Genomic DNA, 15950 nt, shown 5'->3' with positions numbered 1-15950 from the left:
CTAATAGGGTTGTATTATAGACCGCCCAAAAGTCAAAGAGAATTGGAGGAGCAAATCTGTAGAGAGATAGCAGACCAATGTAAGAAACAGGAAGTTGTAATAGCAGGGGGTTTTAACTTTCCACATATTGACTGGGACTCCCACATTGTGAAAGAGCTGGATGACTTGGAGTTTGTCAAATGTGTTCAGGAAAGTTTTCTAAATCAATATATAGAGGTACCAACGAGAGAGGATGCAATACTTGATCTCCTACTAGGGAACCAGACAGGTCAGGTGACAGAAATATGTGTAGGCGAACATTTTGGGTCCAGTGACCATAATGTCATTAGTTTCAAGTTAATTATGAATAAGGATAGGTCTGGTCCTTGAGTTGAGGTTCTAAATTGGAGAAAGGCTAATTCTGGTGTCTGTGGAAATGAGAAAGGATCTAGGAAGAGTGGATTGGGATAAGGTGTTTTCTGGCAAGGATGTGTTCAGTAAGTGGAAGGCCTTCAAAGGCAAAATTTTGAGTGCAGAGTTTGCACGTTCCTACCGGATTAAAGGCAAAGTTAACAGGCACAGGGAACCTTGGTTTTCAAGAGATATTGGCGATCTGGTTAAAAAAAAGAAAGAGGTGTATAGCAGGTACAGGCAACAAGGAACAAATGAGGTACTTGAAGAGTATAGAAAAAGTAAGAAAATACTAGAGGAGGAAATCAGGAAGGCAAAAAAAAGACACGAGGTTGCTTTGGCAGATAATGTGAAGGTAAACATGAAGGGTTACTACAAGTATATTAAGAGTGAAAGAATAGTAAGGGACAAAATTGGTCCCCTCGAAGATCAGCGTGGTCGTCTATGTGTGGAGCCTCACGAGATGGGGGAGATCAACAGTTTTTTTGGATCAGTATTTACTCAGGAAACTGACATAGTGTATATGGAAGGAAGGGAAACAAGCAGTAGTGTCAGGGAACATATAGAGATTAAAGAGGAGGAGGTGCTTGCTGCCTTACAGCAAATAAAGGTAGATAAATCCCCGGGCCTGACATGACATTTCCTCCAACCTTGAGAGAGACTAGTGTAGAAATTGCAGGGGCCCTGGCAGAAATATTTAAAATGTCCTTAGCCACGGGTGCGGTGCCGGAGGATTGGAGGGTAACTCATGTTGTTCCGTTGCTTAAAAAAGGCTCCAAAAGTAAACCAGGTAATTACAAGCCGGTGAGCCTGACATCAGTAGTAGGTAAGTTACTGAAAGGTGTTCTGAGAGATTGGATATACAAGTATTTGGACAGCCAAGGGCTGACTAAGGATAGTCAGCATGGCTTTGTGCGAGGTAGATTGTGTTTAATGAATCTTGTAGAGTTTTGAGGAGGTTACCAAGAAAGTAGATGAAGGAAAGGTTGTGGATGTTGTCTACATGGATTTTAGTAAGGCCTTTGACAAGGTCCCACATGGGAGGTTAGTTCAGAAGGTTCAGACACTAGGTATCCATGGAGAGGTTGTAAACTGGATTCGAAATTGGCTGTGTGGGAGAAGACAGAGTGGTAGTGGATGATTGCTTCTCAGACTGGAGGCCTGTGACTAGTGGTGTGCTTCAAGGATCTGTGCTGGGACCATTGTTGTTTGTTGTCTATATCAATGATCCTGATGATAATGTGGTAAATTGGATCAGCAAGTTTGTTGATGACACTAAGAGTGGAGGCATTGTGGACAGCGAGGAAGGCTTTCAAAGCTTGCAGGGGGATCTGGACCAAATGGAAAAATGAGCTAGAAAATGGCAGATGGAATTTAATGCAGTCAAGTGTGAAGTGTTGCATTTTGGAAGGACAAATCAAGGTAGGACATACACAGTAAATGGTAGGGCACTGAGGAGTGCGGAGGAACAAAGGGATCTGGGTGTTCAAATACATAATTCCCTGAAAGTGGCGTCACAGGTAGACAGGGTTGTATAGAAGGCTTTTGGCATCCTGGCATTCATAAATCAAAGTACTGAGTATAGGAGTTGGGATGTCATGGTGAGGTTGTGTAAGACATTGGTGAGGCCAAATCTGGAGTATTGTGTACAGGTCTGGCCACCTAACTATAGGAAGGATATCAGTAAGATTGAAAGAGTGCAGAGATTTACTAGGATGTTGCCGGGTCTTCAGAAGTTGAGTTACAGGGAAAGATTGAACAGGTTAAGACTTCATTCCTTGGAGCGTAGAAGAATGAGGGGAGATTTGATTGAGGTTTACAAAATTATGAGGGGTAGAAACAGAGTAAATGCGAGTAGGCTCTTTCCACTTAGATTAGGAGAGTTAAATACGAGATGACTGGCTTTAGGGTTAAAGGGGAAAGGTTTAGGGGGAACTTCTTCACTCAGACAGCGGTGGGAGTGTGGAACGAGCTGCCACCTGACGTGGTAAATGCTGGCTCACTCTTATATTTTAAGAATAAATTGGATAGATACATGGATGGGAGAGGTCTGGAGGGTTATGGACTGGGTGCAGGTCAATGGGACTAGCAGAATAAAGTTTCGGCACAGACTAGAGGAGCCGAATGGCCTGTTTTCTGTGCTGTAGTGTTCTATGGTCTACCCTGCTTGTAATTTCCTCAAAAGGTTGCAGTAGGTTAGTCAGGCAAAATTTTCCTTTCAGAAAACTATGCTGGCTTTGGCCTATCTTGTCATGTGCCTCCAGGTGCACTGTAACCTCAACCTTAACAATCGATTCCAACAACTTCCCAGGTTAACAAGTCTATAGTTTCCTTTCTGCTGCCTCCCACTCTTCTTAAATAGCGGAGTAACATTTGCAATTTTCCTGTCATCCGGTACAATGCCAGAATCTATCGATTCTTGAAAGATTACTGTTAATGCCTCTGCAATCTCTCCAGCTACTTTCTTCAGAAACCGAGGGTATCTTCCATCAGGTCCAGGAGATTTATCCAGCCTCAGACCACTGAGCTTCTTGAGCACCTTCTCAGTCATAATTGTCACTGCACAAACTTCACTTCCTTGACACTCTTCAATGTCCGGTATACTGCAGATGTCTTCCACTGTGAAGACCGATGCAAAATATGTATTCAGTTCCTCTGCCATCTCTGCGTCTCTCATTACAATATCTTCAGCGTCATCCTCTATTGGTCCTTTATCTACCCTCAACTCTCTGTTACCTTTTATATACTTAAAAAAAACTTTTAGTATCTTCTTTGATATTAGTCACCAGCTTCCTTTCATAAATCATCTTAACTTATGGACTCATTTTCAAGCACTCCACAATTCAGGCTCTCAATATTATCCATTTATTTATTTTGTGTTTGTACGGTTTGTCATCTTTTGCACATTGGTAATCTTTCGGTCCTTGTGTAGTTTTTCAGTGATTCTATTTATTGCTTTATTCTACTGTGAATGCCTGCAAGAAAATGAAGCTCAAGGTGCTATGTTACATACTTTGATAATAAATTTACTTTGAACTGTGAACTTCAAGAGTGAGAACAAACAAATTAGCTGAATGTGCAAATTATCAATGGATAAATACGAGGTGTGACAGTGCAGATTACTAAGAGAAACACAAACATAATCCTTTTTGTGTATATAGATTATTAAAATGTATAATGATAAACAAGAAACCAGCAGGAAGGAAATTTGGTCAGTTAAATCAAAGCAGGATGTAAACAATAAATAGTAAGGTCCTACAGTTTTATAAAGCAGAGATACCCAGGGGTACAGGTACACAATTCCCTGAAAGTGGAGACAAAGGTAGATAAGGAACTTTCAAGGCATTTGGCATGCTTTCCTTCATCAGTTAGGTCTCCGACAACAGAAGACAGGATAACATATTACAACTGTGTAAGCTGCTGATGTTGAAACCATATTAGGAGTATTATGTGTGGTTCTGATTACCCTTCTATAAAAAGAATCTCCTTTAGCTGAAAAGGATGCAATAAAGATTTACAAGGAATCTTACTGGGACTAGGGGGCTTGAGTCATAGTCATAGAAAAGTACAGCACAAACACAGGCTCTTTGGCCCATCTAGTCCACGCTGAGCTATTTAAACTGCCTACTTCCATCAACCTGCCGACCATCCATGTACCAATCCGAAATTCCCACAACCCTCAAAGTGAATGTTCCCCTTAGACTTTTCACCTTTCATCCTTAACACGACCTCCAGTTGCACTCCTATCCAACCTCAACAGAAAAAGCCTGCTTGCATTTACCCCATCTGTACCCCTTATAATTTTGTCTACCTCCGGCAAATCTCCTCTCAATCTGTTCTAAGGAAGTAAGTCCTAACCTATTCAATCTTTTCATTTTACTCAGGTCCTCCAAACCCAGCAACATCCTTACAAATTTTCACTATACCCTTTTAACTTTACCTTCATTGTTCCTATGGGTAGACGACTAAACCTCTGTACAGTACTGCAAATTAGGCCTCACCAATATCTTATACAACTTCAACATAGCATCTCATCTCCTGTACTCAATACTTTGATTTATGAAGGCCAATGTGCCAAAAGCTTTCTTTACAACCCTATCTCCCTGTAACTCCGCTTTCAATGAATTTACCTATATTCCCAGACCCCTTTGTTTGACCACATCCTTCAGTGCCCTACCGTTCAGTGTGTAAGGCCTACCCTAGTTGGTCCTACTGAAGTGCAACATCTCATATTTGTTTGCATTAAATTCCATCTACCATTTTCCAGACCATTTTTCCAGCAGGTCCAGATCCTACTGCAAGCCATGATAGCCTTCCTCACTGTCCACTACACCCCAAATCTTGATCAGCAGATTTGCTGATCCAGTTAACCACATTATCATCCAGATCACTGAATTAGTTGACAAACAACAATGGACCCAGAACCAATCCCTGCAGCAGATCTCTAGTCACAGGCCTGCATTCAGAGAGGCAACCATCTACTACTGTTCTTTGGCTTCTCCCAAAAAGCTAATTACCTAATCCAATTTACTACCTCATCTTGAATGCCGAGCGACTGAACTTTCTTGATCAATCACCCATGCGGGACCTTGTCAAATCCCTTGCTAAAGTCTATATAGACAACTTCCTTGCCTTAATCAACTTTCCTGCTATTTTCTCGAAAAATCCTACAAGATTGGTTAGACACAATCTACAACTCTACAACACACAAAGCTATGCTGACTCTCCCAGATCAGTCCATGTCCATCCAAATACTCATTCTAAGGGACTAGATATACCTTCCAATAACTTTCCCACTACTAGTCTCACTGGCCTATAATTTCCTGGTTTATTTTTAGAGCCTTTCTTAATCGGCGGAACAACACTGGCTCTGCTCCAATCCTCCAACACCTCACCTGTTGCTAAGGATGATTTAAATATCTCTGCTAGGGCCCTGGCAGTTTCTGTACTTCCCTCCCGTAGGTTCTGGGGAACACCTTGTCAGGTCCTGCAAATTTATCTACCCTAATTTGCCTCAAGACAGCAAACACTTCCTCCTCTGTAATGTGTAGGGTCCATGAAGTCGATGCTGCTTTGCCTCACTTCTATAGACTCTGCTAGTCTCCAGAGGAAATATAAATGTAAAAGATTAATTTTCTCCACTACCTCTTTTCACTCCAGGCATGGATACCATTCTGATCTTCCAGAAGACTGATTTTGCTCCTTGCAATCCCTTTGCTTTGAACATTTCTGCAGAACCCCTGAGGATTCTCCTTCACCTTGTTTCCCAAGGCAACCTCATGCCTTCTTTTAGCACTGATTTCTTTAAGTGTTCTCTTGCTTTTCTGAAAGAAAATTAGCTTTTCTCCAATTTAGAATGTAAACCCATGGACTAGATCTATCTTTTTCCAAATTTATTTCGAAATTAATGGCATTTTGATTGCTGGATGCAAAGTGTTCACCTGCACAAACTCTGTCACCTGCCCTGTCTCATTCCCTAATAGCAGATCAAGTATCACACACTCTCTCATTGGGACTTTATGTACTGACTAAAGAAACTTTCCTGAAGACATTTGAGAAACTCTATCCCACCTAGTACTTTTACAATATGCAAGTGGCAGTTAACATGTGGGAAGTTAAAATCACTGACTATAAAAATCTTATGCTTCTTGCAACAGTCTGTGATCTCTCAACAAATTAGTTCCTCCAAATCCATTAGACTGTTGGATTGTCCGTAATACAGTCTCATTAATATGGTCATACCTTTCTCATTCCTCAGTTCCACCCATTACGCCTCACTAGATGAGTTCTCCAGTCTGCCCTGACTGAGCACTGCCATGACATTTTCCCTGACTAGTAATGTCACCCCTCGTCCTTTAATCCTTCCCGCTCTGTCCCCCTCAAGATACAAGGAGAGGCTCACAGGTTTGGACATTCCCCCCTGGACTGCAGGATGTCGAGAAGTGATCTTACAGGGTATATAATATCATGAGTGGCAAAGATAAGGTGGATGATCAGTCTTTCTCCCTGAATAGGGGAGTCCAAAACTCGAGGATATAGATTTAAGTCGAAGAAAAATATTTAAAAGAGATCTGTGGGGCAATATTTTTTTTCATATCTGGTTGGTATATGGAACCAGCTGCCAGAAAAAAACTGTATAGGCAGGTACAACTGTAGAGGTCAGTACAACAACTGAGAGACTTCTGAGCAGGTACATATATAGAGAAAACCTCAAGGGAAACGGGCCAATCACGTGCAAGTGTGATGAGTTCAAACGGACATCTTCGTCAGCAGGTGCAATTCCATAGGAGCAGAATTATGCCGTTCAGCCCCTTGAGTCTGCTCCACCATTACATCATGGCTAGTCCCGGATCCCACCTGCCTTCTTGCATATCCTTTGATGCCCTGACCAATCAGGAAACTACAAACCCCATTTCCAGAAAAGTTGGGATATTTTCCAAAATGCAATAAAAACAAAAACCTGTGATATGTTAATTCATGTGAACCTTTATTTAACTGACAAAAGTACAAAGAAAAGATTTTCAATAGTTTTACTGACCAACTTAATTGTATTTTGTAAATATACACAAATTTAGAATTTGATGGCTGCAACACACTAAACAAAAGTTGGGACAGAGTTAAAATAAGATTGAAAAGTGCACAGAATATTCAAGTAACACCAGTTTGGAAGACTCCACATTAAGCAGGCTAATTGGTAGCAGGTGAGGTATCATGACTGGGTATAAAAGTAGCGTCCATCAAAGGCTCAGTCTTTGCAAGCAAGGATGGGTCGTGGCTCACCCTTTTGTAACAAAATTCGTGAGAGAATTGTTAGTCAGTTCAAAAGGAACATTTCTCACCGCAAGATTGCAGAGAATTTAGGTCTTTCAACGTCTACAGTACCTAATATTGTGAAAAGATTCAGAGACATCTCAGTGCGTAAAGGGCAAGGTCGGAAACCACTGTTGAATGAGTGTGGGGACTTCCGGTAGCGCTCATGGAGTGAAGTCGCGTTCTTGACTCGCTCCATTACCTCTGAGTTTTTTTTCTCTATGGTCAGCTATACTTTAATTAACCATTAAGGCATCAACTCTTACAATACTTTGAATTAAACTGAATTCTCCGACAACTGGATGGAACTTAGATCTGCTATGTCTAAGAACGAGAAAGACGGCAAGGATGGTAAACCTCCGGTTAAACCGAAAGCTACGGATCTCCCTCCGACTGAATCACCGGTGACTTTGAAAGCGATAGCGGAGTTAATTCAGAGGGAAATCTCAACCTCTGTTAGGGAGATGATTCGTACGGAAATTGCAGGCCCTGTTAAAGACCTGATTCATACGGAAATCTCAACTAATTTCCAGAAAATTGCCGGTTTAATTGATAAGATGCAAACATGTATTGCGGAACATCAGTCGGCTATATCTGATCTTCAAAAATTCGCGCAACAAAGTGAGCTTAAGATGGGGAAAATCGAAGAAACAGTTAATGTAATGAAGAAGAAACTTGACTTTTTGACTTTTAAAAACTCTGACTTGGAATCTAGAATGCGACGGCAGAATTTACGAATGATTGGCGTGAGGGAAGCCGCTGAAGGTAACAACCCCATGAAATATTTCTCCCAACTTTTAAAAGATGCATTCCCTACTGTATTTCCTGACCAACCACCGCTACTGGATCGTGTTCACAGAATCCCATCATACTCGTCTAGGTCAGATAGACCTAGGCATGTTATCTTACGTTTTCATTACTTTCAAGACAAGGAGAGACTGTTTCGATTCGCTCGATCTAAAGGTTTCATTGATTTTTCGGATCTTAAGTTCCGATTCGTGGAAGATTTCAGTAAACCAATCTGGGACCAACTGGTCCGTTACAGATCCGTGATGTCGGAATTCTATAAGAGGGATTTAAGACCAGCGCTGCTGTACCCTGCACGTCTAAGGATTCGCATGTCAGATGGAGCCCTTCGTTTTTTTGATTCTCCATCGGATGCCCAGAGTTATCTGGATCAACTTTCATCTCCAACATCTTAATTGCTTTCTTTTTAATTTTCTCCGTCGATCGGAGGCTGTGAATTGGTTGGTTTTAACTTTTCTGTGCCCTATTTGGGCAGAAAAGTTTACTTTCGATTTCTTAATATGGCTACTAAACTTTCTTTTTAACTGCGTCATTTCTTTCTTTTCCCAGGGGATTCTGGGTGGTTACTTCCCTTTTGTCATCTTACGTATTTCCTGTGCGGCCTTAAATTTTGTAGTTTTTGTTTAAATTTTATTCTGTTTTGCTTTTTATAATCACTTTATGTTAATAATCCTATTTTTTTTGTTGCTGTGTCTATTCATGAGTTTGAGGTATATTGTGGTTTTTTTTAATATATATTTTCCGGCTTTTGTTCTGTTCTGTGTGTATTCTAATTGAGCTAACTTTTTTTTATTTATTTTTTTACTGTTTTACAATTAGCTGATCCTTTTCATATTTATACCTTTTTTTTAGGGAGCGTATACCGGAAGGCATGGGGGTAGTTTTAGCGCTTGCTTCTTTCTGGCGGGTCTGCTTTAGATTTTGCCTTGGGGTCTTGGGCTGGGGGGTGGCGGGAGGGGCTTCACGTTTTAGTTTGTTTTTCTTTGGGCTATATACATTATTGAAGTACTGGTTGCGTCCTTTTCCCCGGTATCTTTTGTATGTTCTGTTCCCTCTCCGGGTTTGTGGGTCGCGCCTATTGTCAATCCTCCCTGTTGTGGGTTGACTTTAGGATTTATGGAGTCTATTATTAATTTTGTCTCCTGGAATACTAATGGTCTTAATCATCCTATTAAAAGGAAAAAAGTTTTTAAAGTGTTCCGGAGACTTAAAGCACAAATTTTATTTTTACAAGAGACCCATGTACGGAGGGGGGACAGACTACGTTTTTTCAAATTCTGGAAGGGACAACAATTTCATTCGAACTCCAATGCTAAGATTCGAGGCGTCTCTATTTTTATAGATTCCTCAGTTACTTTTATACAACAGGATATTATCTCTGATCCGAATGGTAGATTTTTATTGGTTAGTGGTTTACTATTTAATAAAAAAGTAGTTTTGGTTAATGTTTATGCTCCTAATATGGATTGTCCGGAATTTTATAAATCATTGTTTGATCAGTTTCTGAATTTGAACGAGTTTTCATTGATTTGGGGCGGAGATCTTAATACCTGTTTATCTCCAGCTTTGGACCGTTCAGCTCCTTTACGGACTTTACCTAATAAATCTGCAAATTTGATTAATTTTTTCCTTTCTGATTCTGGGTCGACGGATATTTGGCGTTTTCTGCATCCTCAGGAAAAAGATTTTTCCTTTTTTTCACATGTTCATCATTCCTATTCAAGAATTGATTATTTTTTTATTGATTCTCGTCTCATTCCTTCAGTGATTAAATGTGATTATGATTCTATAACCATTTCGGATCATGCTCCACTTAAGCTTTCTATTAAAATTATGGCCAATATACCAAACAATAGACAATGGCGTTTTAATTCGCTGTTGCTTCAGGACTCGGACTTTGTTAATTTTATGAATGAACAGATTGAGCTTTTTTTTATAATTAACCATACAGAAGATATTTCGGTTAACACTCTTTGGGACACTTTTAAAGCCTATATTCGGGGTCAGATTATTTCGTATTCCGTTGCTTTGAGGAAGAAACAGAAGCAGGAGGAGATGGCAATTGTGGACAAGATTAAAGAAATTGATAAGAAATATGTTATGGCTCCTTCTGAGGAGCTATACAAACAAAGAACTGAACTTCAAATGGAACACAGTTTACTACTCTCGTCCTCGATTGTAAACCAATTAAAGAAAACAAGAAGTGATTTTTATGTTCACAGTGATAAAATTGGCAAGCTGCTGGCTAATCAATTGAAATCTAATTATGTTAAATCTCAAATCAATCAGATTTATAACCAAAATGATCGATTGATATTGGATCATGTGGGGATTAATCATACCTTTTGTGATTTTTATTCTTCTTTATATCAATCAGAGTCTCCTCGAGATTCTAAATATATGAATGATTTTCTAGATAAGTTAGACTTTCCTCAGATTTCACAGGATATGTCTTCTTTATTAGATACTTCCATTACAATGGATGAGATTAAGAATGTTATTTTTTCTATGAATCTGGGGAAAGCTCCTGGCCCTGATGGGTTTACCGTTGAATTTTATAAATGTTTTGCTTCTTTATTGATTCCCTGGCTCTATAAGGTTTTTGAGGCTTCTTTGAAACTTGGTAAACTTCCGGAATCTTTTAATAGAGCATCAATTTCTTTAATACTAAAGAAGGATAAAGACCCTGCTCAATGTGCATCTTATAGACCAATATCTTTATTAAATGTTGATTCTAAAGTCTTTTCTAAGTTATTAGCAAATAGACTAGAAAAAGTACTTCCTTCTATTATTTCGGAAGACCAAACGGGTTTTATTAAAGGTCGTTACTCTTTTTATAATATTCGTACATTGTTAAATATCGTTTATACTCCCTCACAAAATGTTCCTGAGTGTGTTATTTCTTTAGATGCCGAGAAAGCTTTTGATAGAGTAGAATGGCCTTATTTATTTAAGGTGCTTGAAATGTTTAATTTTAGCCTGAAATTTATATCCTGGATTAAACTGTTATATCACTCCCCTGTAGCCTCGGTTCGTACTAACTCTTTAAACTCACCTTTTTTTCCTCTCTTTCGTGGTACTCGACAAGGCTGTCCTCTCAGTCCCCTATTATTTGATATTGCATTAGAACCTCTTGCAATTGCTATTCGAGAATCTTCAAATATTACTGGGATAACTCGGGGATTAAAGTCCCATAAATTATCACTCTATGCTGATGATTTACTTTTATATATTTCTAATCCTGAGAGATCTATTCCTGCTGTTTTAGAGTTATTAGCACAATTTGGTCTTTTCTCAGGTTATAAATTAAATCTTAGTAAGAGTGAACTTTTTCCGATTAATAAACATCTTCCCTTATATTATAAATTTCCATTTAAATTGATTAATAATTACCTTTCATATCTTGGGATTAAAATTACTTGTAAACATAAAGATTTATTTAAGACTAACTTTTTACCATTAATAGACCATATTACTCAACTTTCATCTAAATGGTTTCCTTTATATTTAATTTTGATTGGTCGTATTAATGCAGTTAAGATGTTTTTTTTGCCAAAATTTTTATATGTGTTTCAGGCATTACCAATTTTCGTTCCTAAATCTTTTTTTGATAAAGTCGACTCTAAAATTTCTTCATTTATTTGGCAGAATAAGAATCCGAGACTGGGTAAAATACATTTACAGAAAGCTAAGAGAGATGGAGGTTTAGCATTACCTAACTTTAGATTTTATTATTGGGCTACTAATATTCGACATATGAAATTTTGGTTACTTGACCGGGATATACTATCTATTCCTAAATGGGTGGCATTGGAATTACAATCTGTTCAGGGTTATACACTTGGTTCTATTTTAGGTTCATCTCTTCCTTTTGATTCGAAACGCCTTAAGCAGGTCTCTAACCCGATCGTTAAATATGCTTTGCGTATTTGGTTTCAATTCAGAAAATTTTTTGATCTTAATCAATTCGGGTTAGCGATTCCTATTTTAGGTAACATATTTTTTCCTCCCTCTTTTACGGATCGCGCTTTTCAAACTTGGAAGACTAAGGGTATTTTACGGTTTTTGGATTTATTTTTAGATGGTTCCCTTATGTCTTTTGAACAATTATCTAATAAATATAACCTATCAAGAATACATTTTTTTAGATATTTACAAGTTAGAAATTTTCTAAGTACTATACTTCCTTCCTTTCCAATGCTTCCTCCTATATATATTTTAGATTCGATAATTAACCTTAATCCATGTCAGAAAGGTGCATCGGCTATGATTTATAATATTATTATGAAACTCAGGAAAGCTCCATTTGATAAGATTAGGGTAGATTGGGAACAGGAAATGGGGCTTACCATTTCTGTGGATGATTGGGGGCAGATTTTACAATTAGTTAATACTTCTTCTATTTGTGCTAAACATTCCCTAATTCAATTTAAAGTGGTGCATAGAGCACATATGTCCAAAGATAAGTTAGCGCGTTTTTACTCGCATATTAATCCTTTCTGTGATAGATGTTCGGGGCAGATAGCCTCTTTAACTCATATGTTTTGGTCTTGCCCTACTTTGGAAACTTTTTGGAGAGATATTTTCAATATTATTTCTAAGGTATTAAATATAGATATCTCTCCTCACCCTATTACTGCTATCTTTGGACTACCAAAAATTTCTAGTAATCTTTCCCCTTCAGCCCGTAGAATGATTGCATTTCTTACTTTAATGGCGAAAAGATGTATTTTACAACATTGGAAAGAGCTTAATGCTCCAACTACCTTTTTTTGGTTTTCTCAGACGATTTTATGTTTGAATCTGGAGAAAATTAGAAGTCACCTTCATGATTCTTCATTTAAATTTGAACAGATTTGGGGACCTTTTATTCGATATTTTCATTTAATGTAATATTTACCCTTCTTGTTTTTTTTTCACTGTTTTAATGGAGGTCGGGATTGAGGACGTGATTTTAAGTTTAACTCTGTTTGGTTTCAAGTTAGCCCATTGCTTTGCTTTGCTTTTAGTTAGTTGCACGGTGGGTTTTTTTTTGGGGTTTTTTTTTCTTTTTTTCCATTGATATATATAAAATCTAGTATACTATTATGTTATTTTGGTTTCTTATGCTTAAATTACATTGTTTGTAGTATTTTCTTTTTGGTATTGTTATCTTTTGGAATTTTATTATACTTTAACATTGTATTAATGTTTATATGGCTTACCTTTTTTGTATACTTACTCAATAAAAAGATTTAAAAAGAAAGAAAGAAAGAATGAGTGTGATCTTCAAGCCCTCAGGCGGCACTGCCTAAGAAACCGTAATGCTACTGTGACAATTATAGCCACCTGGGCTCGGGAGTACTTTGGAAAACCATTGTCACTCAACACACTCCGTCGCTGCATCCAGAAATGCAACTTGAAACTGTATTACGCAAGGAGGAAGCCATACATCAACTCTATGCAGAAACGCTGGCGAGTTCTCTGGGCCCGAGCTCATCTCAGATGGACCGAAAGACTGTGGAACCGTGTGCTGTGGTCAGATGAGTCCACATTTCAGCTAGTTTTCGGAAAAAACGGGCGTCGAGTTCTCCGTGCCAAAGATGAAAACGACCATCCAGATTGTTATCAGCGAAAGGTACAAAAGCCAGCATCTGTGATAGTATGGGGGTGCATCAGTGCCCACGGCATAGGTGAGTTGCATGTATGTGAAGGTACCATTGACTCTGAGGCCTATATTAGGATTTTAGAGAGACATATGTTGCCATCAAGGCGACGTCTCTTCCCGGGACTTCCATGCTTATTTCAGCAGGACAATGCCAGACCACATTCTGCACGGGCTACAACAGCGTGGCCTTGTAGACACAGAGTGCGTGTGCTTGACTGGCCTGCTGCCAGTCCAGATCCATCTCCTATTGAAAATGTATGGTGCATCATGAAGAGGAGAATCAGACAACGGAGACCACGGACTGGTGAACAGCTGAAGTCTTATATCAAGCAAGAATGGACAAAATTTCCAATTGCAAATCTACTACAGTTAGTATCCTCAGTTCCAAAATGATTCAAAAGTGTTATTAAAAGGAAAGGTGATGTAACACAATGGTAAATATGCCTTTGACCCAACTTTTGTTGAGTGTGTTGCAGCCATCAAATTCTAAATTTATGTGTGTTTACAAAATACAATTAAGTTGGTCAGTAAAACTACTGAAAATCTTTTCTTTGTACTTTTGTCAGTTAAATAAAGGTTCACGTGAATTAACATATCACAGATTTTTGTTGTTATTGCATTTTGGAAAATATCCCAACTTTTCTGGAAATGGGGTTTGTATCAACTTCAGCCTTAAATATACCCATGGACTTGGGGCCTCCACTACAGTCTGTGGCAGAGCATTCCACAGATTCATTACTCCCTGGCTAAAAAAATTCCTCCTTACCTGTTCTAAAAGGTCACCCCTCAATTTCGAGGCTATGCCCTCTAGTTCTCGATACCCCCACCATAAGAAACATCCTCTCCACCCTATTTAGTCCTTTCAACATTTGGGAGATTTCAATGAGATCCCCCCCCGCATTCTTCTAAATTCCAGTGAGTACAGGCCCAAAGCTTCCAAACGCAACTCATATGTTAACCCCTTCATTCCCGGAATCATCCTTGTGAACCTCCTCTAGACTCTCTCCAATGACAACACATCCTTTCTGAGATAAGGGGCCCAAAACTGCTGACAATACTCCAAGTGCGGCCAGACTAATAACTTGGGCCAAAGGGCCTGTTTCCATACTGTAAGACTGACTGTAGATCTAGAAATGGTAATGGGTTAGGTGCAGATGGTCAGCATTGACATATTAGGCCTAAGGACCTACTTTTAAGCTGTATGATTCTCTGAGTTGATTATTATACACCATTTGCTGCCACCAACCTATCGAATAACAATTTTGTGTTGAATTCAGACATCAATACGTTGAAGAGACAAATAATGGTAATGTCCTTCAGATGCATCTAAACAAAAGTTAGATACTAAGCAGGGACCCAAACACTTCGTTAAATGGCTTCTATTTAAATCTTTTTCTAGGTGCCAAAGGGTCAACTGCTATTTTCATTCTTTAGCTTACTCCTCACAGTTGTATATGCATAAGCCAGAAGATACTATTAACTTTTTGGTTTTTAAATGAATCCGTGTATAGTGCTGCCTACTCTAACAACCAACACTTACCTTCTTTAGCTCTGTGGGTGCTCGAAGGCCCTCTGCTACAGGGTGCACTAGGGGTAGTACTGTAGCACGCTGAAAGTGGGGTTCAGGTACCTGTTCAAGTCGTGGACGTTTGCTTTCCAGTGAATCGTGATCAGGCTGCCCAGCCACGCTATGGTAAGACTGTTCATAGCCACTTCTCCTTTCTTGAGGCCTGAAAAACAAATTGTTTTACCAAATGAACCTGTCTCTTCATTGTCCAGTCCGTCTAGAAAACAGAACAGGTAAGTCCATTGATTGAAAGAGGGTTGAACTTCAGTTGCTAGGAGTGATCTTCACCAATGTCCTGCCCTGGTACAACTGTAAGAAAACTCACCAGCACCTCCACTTTTTCAGGAGGCTAAAGAAATTTAATGTCTTCCCTTTGACTCTGACAAATTTTTTATTGCTGCACCACAGAGAGCATCCTATCCAGATGCATTATGGATTGGTATGGCAATGGCTCTGCCTGTGAATGGTAAAGGTCAATGGGGTCATGTCAATTTTCTTCAGTCTCCTGAGGACATAGTGGTGTTTGTAATATTAATATGGTTGGAGCAGGACTTGTTGCTGATGTTCACACTTAGGAACCTGAAGCTCTCAACCTCAACACTGTTGATGTAAACAGCAGTATGTGTACTGCCCCCTTTCCTGAAGTTGATGACCAGTTCTTTTGTTTTGCTGACACTGAGGGAAAGATTGTTGCCATGACGCTATGCCAGTAGGCTCTCTATCTCCTTC

General features: G+C 39.1%; 1 protein-coding gene across 15 annotated transcripts in view; it reads right to left on the bottom strand.

Moving 5' to 3' along the window:
• ncor1 (nuclear receptor corepressor 1) overlaps positions 1-15950 on the bottom strand; it is a 337051-nt gene that overhangs the window by 249258 nt on the left and 71843 nt on the right. For 14 of the 15 annotated variants that reach the window (XM_063031052.1, XM_063031066.1, XM_063031065.1 and 11 more), the window contains one exon: positions 15195-15384. In XM_063031052.1, coding sequence (XP_062887122.1) covers positions 15195-15384 — 190 coding nt within the window. The remainder of the gene's footprint in view (positions 1-15194; positions 15385-15950) is intronic. The other variant, XM_063031063.1, reaches the window with a different exon arrangement.

Source organism: Mobula hypostoma, chromosome 23, assembly GCF_963921235.1.
Source record: "Mobula hypostoma chromosome 23, sMobHyp1.1, whole genome shotgun sequence".
In the NCBI taxonomy this organism is placed as follows: domain Eukaryota; kingdom Metazoa; phylum Chordata; class Chondrichthyes; order Myliobatiformes; family Myliobatidae; genus Mobula; species Mobula hypostoma.
This window is presented reverse-complemented; position numbering and strand designations above follow the sequence as displayed.